The sequence below is a fragment of the Bactrocera latifrons genome, unplaced genomic scaffold (genome assembly GCF_001853355.1).
Source record: "Bactrocera latifrons isolate USDA-ARS-PBARC rearing strain unplaced genomic scaffold, ASM185335v1 scaffold_35, whole genome shotgun sequence".
In the NCBI taxonomy this organism is placed as follows: domain Eukaryota; kingdom Metazoa; phylum Arthropoda; class Insecta; order Diptera; family Tephritidae; genus Bactrocera; species Bactrocera latifrons.
In genome coordinates this window covers 1,085,732-1,096,403 of record NW_017536990.1, presented here as the reverse complement: position 1 = coordinate 1,096,403, position 10,672 = coordinate 1,085,732, and the positions used below count along the sequence as shown (strand labels likewise).

At 32.8% G+C, this 10,672-nt stretch overlaps 1 protein-coding gene across 1 annotated transcript; it reads right to left on the bottom strand.

Moving 5' to 3' along the window:
• Positions 1-8,608: 8,608 nt before the first annotated feature.
• On the bottom strand, positions 8,609-10,358 carry LOC108971573 (sal-like protein 1). Its single transcript, XM_018937733.1, has 2 exons — positions 9,598-10,358; positions 8,609-9,507 (listed from the first exon to the last, which is right to left on the bottom strand). The coding sequence occupies exons 1-2, from the start codon at positions 10,271-10,273 to the stop codon at positions 8,609-8,611; spliced, it is 1,575 nt and encodes a 524-aa protein (XP_018793278.1). The 5' UTR covers positions 10,274-10,358.
• Positions 10,359-10,672: the final 314 nt, after the last annotated feature.

The following is a 10,672-nucleotide window of genomic DNA, read 5'->3' as shown; positions in this document are numbered from 1 at the left end:
TAAAAATTAAAAACAAAGGTTTTAGAATTTACATTTTTTGTACTTCCGTATTTCGTATTTTATATCTGAAAAAATATTTATATCCGATTCCGAAATTTATTTAATTTACCTTTTAATTAAATAATGTTTAATTAATAACTTCTTAACCTTGCATTTAACCAACTTAATACACAATGTTTCAAACTGAATTTCTGCATAATAAGCAAAAGACAGATCCGTTTTCAAAACAATTGGCAATTCACATGGCATAAAAGCGCACAATATATCCGTTCTGCTTCTTACATATAAATTTATGTAAATTTACATATAAAAATGTTTTTCTTACAATAAACACACACCGTACAATGTAAGTAGCTCACCATATCACAATTTACATTTATAGGCGTCTTATGAAAGCCTCAAACACCAACCCTCCCCCAAAAAAGTCTTCCCTACTGAGTTTCGGTTTAGCGGATTTCCAATTATAATGCTCATCAACTCCTAGCCAATTTACTATGATGTGGAAAGCCTACATCGACATCTACAAACATATTGTATTTAGACCATAAATTGAAAATGTGTGAAAAGTAGTTATAATTACGGCATAAAATGTTATATAAGTTAAGAAAAAAACATGAGGTTAAGCAAAGATACAGCTTTAATTTAAGCGCCCATTAATAAACAATCTGAGTCTTACTGTTATAGTGGTAATTAAATAATAGTATGATTACACGTGTGTCTTGTAATTAATAAGCTCCTAAGTACACGAATACAGTGCTCCCTCCCTACAACATAACCTTCCTTGGTGCAGTCAATGCACATGTGTGCTCCTGTACATTCGGCTGTAGTAATCATAAGAGTAATTAAACATATTCCATAAAAACCAAATAACTGATAAATGAAAAATCAAATTTTCATTAATGAAAATTCATTCGCCACAATATTGTTTGGCGAACTGTTAACGCAAACGAAAACAACAAAACGAAAGGGTCAAAACATTGAAAACACGTTCGGCATAATACCTTGTTCGCAGTTTACTAGCATTGAATTAAAATAAATAAATAAAATAAAATTTAAAAATTAAGAGAAAAATGAAAGATGCTTAAGCTTTAAACTTTATTTGTAAGCGAAAGTAAAATACAATTTAGTTGAATTGAATTATTGTTCAATTGACAAGTGAAATACTACCATAAAAAAAGAAGAAAAACCATTAACAATACTTATAATAAGCATGAAATAATGTAAAACCTGAAACGTCCAATTTGTTTGCATTACATTGAAAATCATAAGTGAGATTTAGTATAATAAATTCAAGATATTTTTTACATCGTAATTAAAGCAGTAAAATGTCTGTATGTAATTAAAAAAATTAAATAAAATATAAATAAAAATGAGCAAATATAAGTGTATATTGTATTTGTTGTTATTGTTTTACTTTGTTTCGAAGTTGATAATGAAATTTGAAATTCTGCTTTAAAGTGCGCTGTACAAATTGGATTAAACTTAAATAACAATGATTTTAGCATAAGTGCTTTATGTACATACGTATGTGGTAAGCTAATAACAAATATATTTTTCTTGGAGGTTGTATACATACATACAAAGAAGCAAAAAAGATTCAAAGCGCGTTTAATTTCATAAAAATAAAAAAGAAAATACTAAAAGTCTTAAATTATAAATTAAGTTCAATAAACATAATAAACACATCTAGAAACTATTTGTTAGAATGTTTGTCAATGTATGTACAACTATTATACATGAGTTCAAAACAGACAGTGTTCAATTACAGTATTCCAATGAAGCCAAAAATAAACAAAAATATATACATATATTAAATGCTAAAATGAAGTGGAAATCTTCAAATTGTCGAAAACACTTAATTGCAATAAGCAGAGACGCTTCAAAATTTAATAAAATCTTTAGGGCGCTTGCAGCCACACCACCACAAATACCAACAGAGATGTGTTAAAAGTCCAAAGTTTTCTAATCCGCTTAAATCAATGAAGTATAAGCTGTGCTAAACATATGTTTTCAATATCAAGGGTCTACAATTATTTAATAATTTTTTATTCTTAAAAGGACTAGACTAGATATTTCGTTTTTCTTCGACGTGACAAAGAAATAGAATAATTCCAATATAATTATTTTTNTAATTTTTTATTCTTAAAAGGACTAGACTAGATATTTCGTTTTTCTTCGACGTGACAAAGAAATAGAATAATTCCAATATAATTATTTTTGGGAAAATGAAAAAAGTGTAATCAATTGTGATTGATGTCAGATATTTAGGTCAATGGTTAAATAATAAAAAAACAAATTACATTGTGGAAAATAAGCAAATAATTTATTTTGTCCTTAATGGCCAATTTCTAAATTCTGCCTATGAAACCATCAAAGGCCAACCACAGGTCGGCAAAAAGAATCCAGCGGTTAAAAATATTATTAACCGGTTCAATCAAATATTTTCATTGAAATTGAACTTTCAAAAAAATTTGGCTTTTTACAATAAATTTCGATGGTTTTTAATGGCCGGCCGGCTTGGTGCCAATAACTTTCAAGTGTTATATCTTCCACAATTTTTAAAATCGGAGTTTGCAATGACTTTCTTAGAGCGATTAGGAAAATAAAAAAACACGAATTATTTTCTTTTTTGGGTAATTCTGCGCTTAAGTTATTTAATTTCAGAAATAATGATTATAATTTCCGCTTATAAATTCTTCCACGCTATTTTTTCCAGTTATATACATAAGTTTTAAATTTTTCCATTAGCCTCCAGGCTTCACCAAGCTTTCTAGGCATTTAAGTATCAGAGTATTGATTGATGTTAGGACTGACTGATCTGGCGAAAAACTGGTTGAGACATTGGCAAAATTTTAAGGAGAACAATTACACTACAGCGACGTTATTCACATGGATTTAATTGGACTATTCGGGGCAGTGCTAAACTCAACAAATCCGAGGCATTGTCATACCAATGTATATAGTTTATCCACCAAAATAATCATATTTGATAGATATTTTAGTAGCTCGAAACCCTGAGAATCGCAACAGTTTCGTGAGTTAAAAATATTATTTCAAGCATATATTACTGTCTAAAAAAGTTGAATTGCTTTTACTTTAATAAATTTTCTGATAAAAATCAACTCAAACATGGCTTAGTGGTGTTTCTTGTTTTTAATTATTTGTTCAAAACTGCGCATATCTGTGCAATGTGCTAAAATGTAAACAAGTACTTCAAAAACCATTGAAAAGAAACTGAATACTACCTTATTGGGAGAAACAACGATTGTAATAATTAAAACTGTAATATGAGATGTACACTTTTTGAAAAATAAAAACGTAAAATAGTATAAGATTATAAAATCCTAATTAAAAACCATTGATAACAAAAAAAAAGAAAGAAATATACATACATATTTTGTTCTAAGTAAAGGATTTAAGACGAAAAAGAAAAAAATAAATATGAAAGTTAATAAATCCTGAAAACTATTAAATAAATGTAGTAGTAAACCAACCCAAGTGTGCTTCAAGTGGAATTTATGTTATATAAAATATAAAATAAGATACGTATGTGCGTGCATATTACATATGAAAATCGAAATAAAGATATTAAGCAGTCACAGAAGTTATGAAATGAACTAAACTAAATTTAAGCTTTTCACAGATCAACATATAAGTATAAATGTTAAAATAAAAATTTGAACAACAATCAACAATGTTAACTTTATTATTGGTGTCTATTTAAACATCTAAGTGAATAAATCAAAGAAAAAAAAAAAAACAAAAAATAAAACAATTAAAAACTAAAAATCTAAAATTTTTCTCTAATAACTACCTTTAAAAAATTTATATGTGTACCAATTTTTAGATAATATACATACATACAGAATATACATATATAAGCATAATTGCGTACAAACATACATACATATTCATACATATGTATGAATTGAAGACCCGATTAAATGTAATAGAGGTCACACAAACATACATAGTTGAAGCTAAAATGTATTAAAAAGTTGATTAAACGCCTAAATGTAGTAATTACTTACATACACACAGACAACTTGGTAACAAATTTGAAAGACTTTCGCAAAGAAAACACTAATATCCACGAGTACATATTTTCTTCGAACAAAACAAGAAAAAAGTAATGTTAGACATAAAATTGTAATAATTATTTTAATTCAAGCAACTATAGAGAGATCTGAAAATGTGTAAGCATATACTTAAGTCTAAATATTACCTGCAATTAATACAAGTATTTAATGGGAATATAAAAGTTGTTTAGCATTATCGGGAGTGTCAAGTGAGAATTAGCTTTAAACGAATGCATATTTAGCCGCCTTGTTTTTAAACAGAGTCTTGAGCATCACCATCATCATACGCAGTCACATAAATCAATTACCTAATACATACATATTCATACACAAACATATATACGTACTGTAACACTAAGATTAAAGAACTGTGTATGTTAAGCTTTTAGGGAATATTTTCGTAAAATATATAACTATGAGTTCTGCAAATTTGCAATTAATTATGTGCTTATGTATGTGTGCGAGTGAAGAGAATTATTCCTAATTTTTTATTAGACGGATTGAAATAATATTTTTTCTATATTTGGAAGTTATAGCAGTATTGTAGTACAAAAAACTTCTGCATCAGTCAAATTTTTTCATTTGTATCCGACCGACCAACTCCGTATTTGAAAGTAGTGTTTAACATTAAATTATTATTATTTTTTCATTATTATGAAAATTGTATTTGTATGAAAAATTCGGTATATGTAAATAGTGCCTAGCATTAAATAACGATAAACTCGAGTTTATGATCGGTTTTTAATTTTTTTTCACATATTTAAAAGGTTATATTTGTGTGGAAAACTCCGAGTTTGTGTGTAGTGTTTAACAATAAATGAAGAAGAAACTCAAGTTTATGATCGACTATTATTACTTCTTCATATCTCTAAAAAGTTGTGCTGATATGGCAAACTCAGTGTTTGATTGTGATTAAGTAGTGATTAATGTAAAACTCGAGCTTGGGGCGAACTTGAGGGTCTTGAGGGTATTATAAAATGATTTCTATACTAGTTATTTGATTGTGGTTGATATCGCATTGTCATTACTTTATTTTGATAGTTTTGAAAATCATCATGAAATCTTCATTTCTTATTGAAATAATACGTGATATCACGGCCTTAAGTGAAGTCATATTGGTACTTGAGGAACCTGCTTTTTTTGCAGTTACATATTTATTTTGGTACTAGCACACATATTTAAGTACATATGTAATTATAAGCATAGTCATAAAATTCATATTAAGATGAATGTGAAACAAATTTTCTGGATGAAGTGCCTTATTCTGCAATACAAAAAACCGCAATCTAAATTTCAATTTCCTATAAAAAATACATACTACTACACATACAGAGACACATCTACATGCAAATGTTAATGTATGTGTACATAATCAAATACACACAAACAATATGCTCATTCAAACAAATCAACACATAGCTACTTGATACAACAGTTACTGAACTACCGTCTACTAAAGTTCTTCGTTAAAAAAATAATTCAATAAAAGAATTGAATATATATATGCTTAAATATACATACATATATATACATTTTTGTGAAGCGGACAGAAATTCAGAATAAGTCACAAGCAAATGATGAATTCATTTTAATGAAAAACATATTAAATAACATGAAGTACATTTTTATAAAACAATGAGAGCAAAGATACAAAGAATATAAAGTAAAATTATGATAAAACAACGCTTTAATATAATTTATATTTAATACAAAAAAATGTATTATTAATTTTGTAAACACTTACTAACAATGTTATAAATATGGTAATAATAATACATACTGACATACATTGCTTAAAATATGTTTTAATCTGCTCAAATTTCGAATTTTGTACTGAGAATATTTTTTTAAATATTTATATAGTAATAATATTTAATCAGGATAATTAACAATTTTATTGAGTATTTTTTCAAGAGGTTTTTATTATATCATTTGATCAAATCTGAAACGGACTGGCCAAATCAAAACTCGATGAAGACACTCAAGGCCATTATTGCAGAATCTAATACATATATTGATTAATCCTTGGCATATTTGAGGTATTTGTAATAAAATATTATATTTTTGTCAGTTCGAGTCAAATTTGATCTGATGAATTATTTTACAATCTAGATTACTTAACATACATAGACTACATTGAGTTTAATATTTAAAGAAACGTTTCCTTTTTAATAGCTTGTAGGCTCAACTTAAAGCCAGCAAGCGGATACAATTACATGCAACATATACTATTTGTACATACTTAACATACTTCTAAATGTCAGTGTTTCAAATATTTTTGCTCAATCTCTATTGAAACTCTCCTACTATTTAATAAAACAGAATAATAACTACATAAGAAAGTAATAAGTGAAAAGAACACCTTAACTACCTAAAACTTACTTGACGAAGTAGTTAAAACCGTACAACGCAAAATAAATTATCAATGAAATATAATTATATATCTACACATAGTTATGCCATATATTGCTGAGACATTACACATTCAGCAGTCAGCAAAATAGATAGGTATGAGTACGTACTATAATTATATAATGATGACTAAATGGCAGACATAAGCAGATGAACATACCAAGACGGTCTTACATACACACAAACATACTCATATAAATATTCATAATATAATATATGTATATACTTGTAGCAATTGAAAACGAAATAGACAAGTTGTCCATTTTTCTGTAGCGGGAAGGGGCTACTAGTAATAAAAGTGAAAGACACACCCACACATTATTCCATAAAGCTAATTAATATTAAAAATTAAAATAAAAAAAAATATATATATGTGATTGTTTACAGTGTTCTTCTTCAGCAAACTTATTGTCTTGTTTAATTTTCATGAAATCATTGTTACAAGAAAGGCGGCGATGCTCGAAACGAATGGTGATTTAAACTAAAAAAAACTTATACACCCATAATTACTTATGTAGATACATATGTTCAAGAAAAAAAAAACAAAAACAGAACAACAATATACAGTGAGATATTATTACTTATAAATGAATGTGGAATTTGTATTAGAAATTATTATAATCTAATGTAAATTACATACCTTCATACATATTACTATTAATAAAAATGAATTCAATTAATAAAAATCACTTGAAGTTGTTTTAGAGATACTCTAAGTTTAGTAGCTACGTACTTATTGCTTACTAATGATTAAATTAGGTGATGTGTTAATTGAATAAATTAGGCGGCGGGTACAAAGCGCTTATTGTTTGCTTTATGAGCTATTTCTAAAGCCATAAAATATTGTTGAAGGAGCTTTGGCATTGTAGTACGTTGTCATACATATTTCTTACCAAATTGTAATGAAGTCAAAAGAGAATAGCTTCATTGCACCAAATTATGTGAATCCTGTTTTTTGTTCTTTAACTATACAAATCACTTTAACTTTCATCATCTTCTATACAATTTGTGTTCAACAAGATGTTCAGCCTTACCGCATGAATGGGACAATCTCCAGTAATAACTGATTCGATTGCGAGAAGTTGAACTATGCTAATAGTAAGTAGTTCAGTAGATTTCCTGCGCTCTACTTTATGTCAAAAGGATCTCGCAGTCTCAGAGAAGTTGGTCGTGGACCAACGCCCCCTAAGCGCACCAGAGGTTTTAAGGGTCAGTGTTAGAACGCAAGATGACAACAAAGATCCTATTCGTTGAACGGGCTGATAGCTCATCGGCTTTTTAGACTAAAGCGATTCCGCCTTGATCAGTCACCCAAAAAAGTTTGATAATGAATTAGCTTCATGCTATTTATAGTGAGGACATTGAGCGCACAGTTAGCGAGCTCAACCGAGTATTGCCCCAGTGAAGCTGAATTGAATGATCTCATTCATTAGTAGTAATTTAAATGTAGAACACGAATTGTAAACTCACTTTTCAACAATACAATAGTATACAATAATAAAGAAGGAGGTGCTGGATATTAAGTAACGAGCCAACGAATGGAATGTTCAGCCAGATAGAAGTGTTACGGCTGATGAGAGAAAATACTACTCGTGCTCACAAGCGGAGACTAGGGTTCACGAGATGAAGGTCTCTGCCAGGCCTCCGAAATCTATCTCTTGGAGGCACTAGTAGGAAACGACTAATATGATCAAATACCTGGACTTTACGCTGGATTCAACTCTCTGGCGGAAGTTGCATGTGGACTTGATCATAGTTAATCGACTTGCCGGAAAATCGTAGTGCTGCTGCATGTACATCATCATCGTTAGATCAATTATTACTTATGATTCAGTAGCCTGGGCCTCAAAAGCTTCGCAAACTTTGATAGGACTTAAACTCGATGCTTCAACAATTTGCCTGCATCTGCGCATCTGCGCATCGAACGCAATGCGTACTATTACACCTTACCTTACCAAAACAGTAACATTAAAACATATGTAAAAGTGAAAATTCGGAAACAATTTATCTTCATAAGAGTATAGTATGCCAATATTTCTTAAACAACATATTACCATTATCACATATTTTCTAAGCTTTCTAAGGCAACCCCAACGGCAGTGCATTGAATTGATATATCAGGAGTTGCCCCCATCGCCGGAGTGCCGCGATTCAATATGACGCTGGAGATCACGCCTTCTTGCCAATGTTTTGTTGCACAGCGTGCATTTGTACCCCTCAACTGGCGCATTGCTTACGTTGGATTGCAGATGTAAGCGAACGTGTTTATTCAAGTTACTTGGATCACCGAAGGGACGCAGACAGAATTTACACTTGAGTGGCTTGAAACCCGTATGTGTGCGAATATGAATTTTCAGACCATACTTCCGAGAATATACTTTGCCGCAGTAGATGCAGAGATGACCCTGTTTCGAGGCACCCATATTGCTAACGATCGCTTCGATTTGTGCAGCAGCATTCAGAGAATTTGTGGGCCCCATGCTTACACTGCTACTCGGCTGTAGTAGGCGCATATGGGACAAAGTACCACCAACAGAGGCGATCGGTGGCAGGTACGACAGTGCTGCGCTGTGGCTTACAGCAGTGCTGGTGTGGGTGTGTGGGTTGCTAAAGGAGCTCGTCGATACGGCGGCGGTGAATGCTATGGATGGTGAGACGGGTTTAAAGGCAGACAAACGTTGTATTTGTGGTTGATGTTGTAGCTGGGGCTGCGCTGTGGTTGGTTGTGCCAGCGATGCGGGTTGTGGCGATGACGCCGGTGAAATGGACGAAGTGCTCGAAGGAGCAGCACTTGGCGAGTGCTGTAAGAGCGGCGTTTGGGTTGCGCTGAGTGTCGTCGTGGTTGCGAATAACTGTCGATGCTGTTGTGTATAGCTTGTTGCTTTCAGCGCATAGTGGAAGCGAATCCAGAGTATGTCCATGGAGTGGCGACCGCAGCCGAGAGCCAAATGAATCTTCAACGGATTGGGGGTTTCGAAATTTAGTTGACAGAGGTGACAAGTGTAGCGTTTATTGCCTTAAAGAGGTAAATAACAAGTTTAAGTTAGCCTTTTTGATACTTTTTCAATTTTGTTTTTCTAAAATAATATATTGCAGCAACACTAACCTTGAATATTTAGCGGCGTCAAAAATGGTATGGACATCAGCAGAGCAATCTCTTCGCCAAACCACGCCACGAGTTCCTCATCACGCTCCACATCGCGCACCGTACGCACATGCACCGCACCACCTGGTTGCAATTCGAACAGCGCATTATAACTATGTATGTCTTCCGAGAGCTTTATGCGTCGCAAAAGTTCCGGACTCATGCGCAACACACCTTCAGAGAGCGTGCAATATGCTGTAACGGGCTCCTCACTGCCCGCCATGTTACCAGCGCTCATCAGCGCATATGTTGGTATGGCCTCGGATAACGTATCCTTCGGCGTGAATTGCGACAGGATCACACCGTTAAAAGTGGCGCGTTGCTTGGTACGCTTGACGGTAGTTGTGGTGGAGGTGCTGCTGGTGGCTCCAGTGGATATAGTGTATGTCGGTGACTGTCGATCACTCATTAGATGTTCACTTGAAATAGGTACAATGGGAGGTGGTCCGCGGCTGGTGCTTGGCAGCAGGTGTTCGATGCGAAATATCATGCTGGCGCTGCGTTTATTGGAGCGTTGTTGTTGCTGCTGCTGTTGAGAGTGCTCTAATGCTTGTTGTTGTTGCTGTTGATGTGATGCGCTGTTGTTGTTATCCAAATGTAGTTGATGTGCACTATTGCTCGATAACGCTGGCAACATTTTTCTCACGAAAATTTTAGGTAAGAATATATTTTTCGAAACGCGAAAATAAATGAAATGAAAAACTTCTAAACTTTGTAAGAGATCCCAGATGCACTATCGTGCATCCTATTTGCGTTCTGATTTGATTCTGCGTTCCAATTGGCAATGTCCTTGTCTTTTATATCAACGCGTTGAAGCTGCGCGTTGAAGCTTCGCTCAAAATTTCGCCTGACGACCACGTGTTCGATAACACATTTGCGCGGCCCTTGGCAGCTTGCAGAATCGCTAAATGCTCGGCAATTGCCGTTTTCCTACGCGCCATAGCTATCAACGTTTCCTGCTTAGAATTACGGTATTAGGATGTTTCGTGTCCGCTCTGCGGCGCTCCGTTCTGCCGCGGCTAGCGCTCTGCGCGCA

What these genes read in the sequence shown, in the direction of transcription:
- LOC108971573 (XM_018937733.1), bottom strand. Translation starts at nt 10,273, where the DNA reads ATGTTGCCAGCGTTATCGAGCAATAGTGCACATCAACTACATTTGGAT. An exon ending in GACGCCGCTAAATATTCAAG is followed by an intron (nt 9,508 to 9,597) that starts GTTAGTGTTGCT and finishes TACCTCTTTAAG; the next exon opens with GCAATAAACGCTACACTTGT.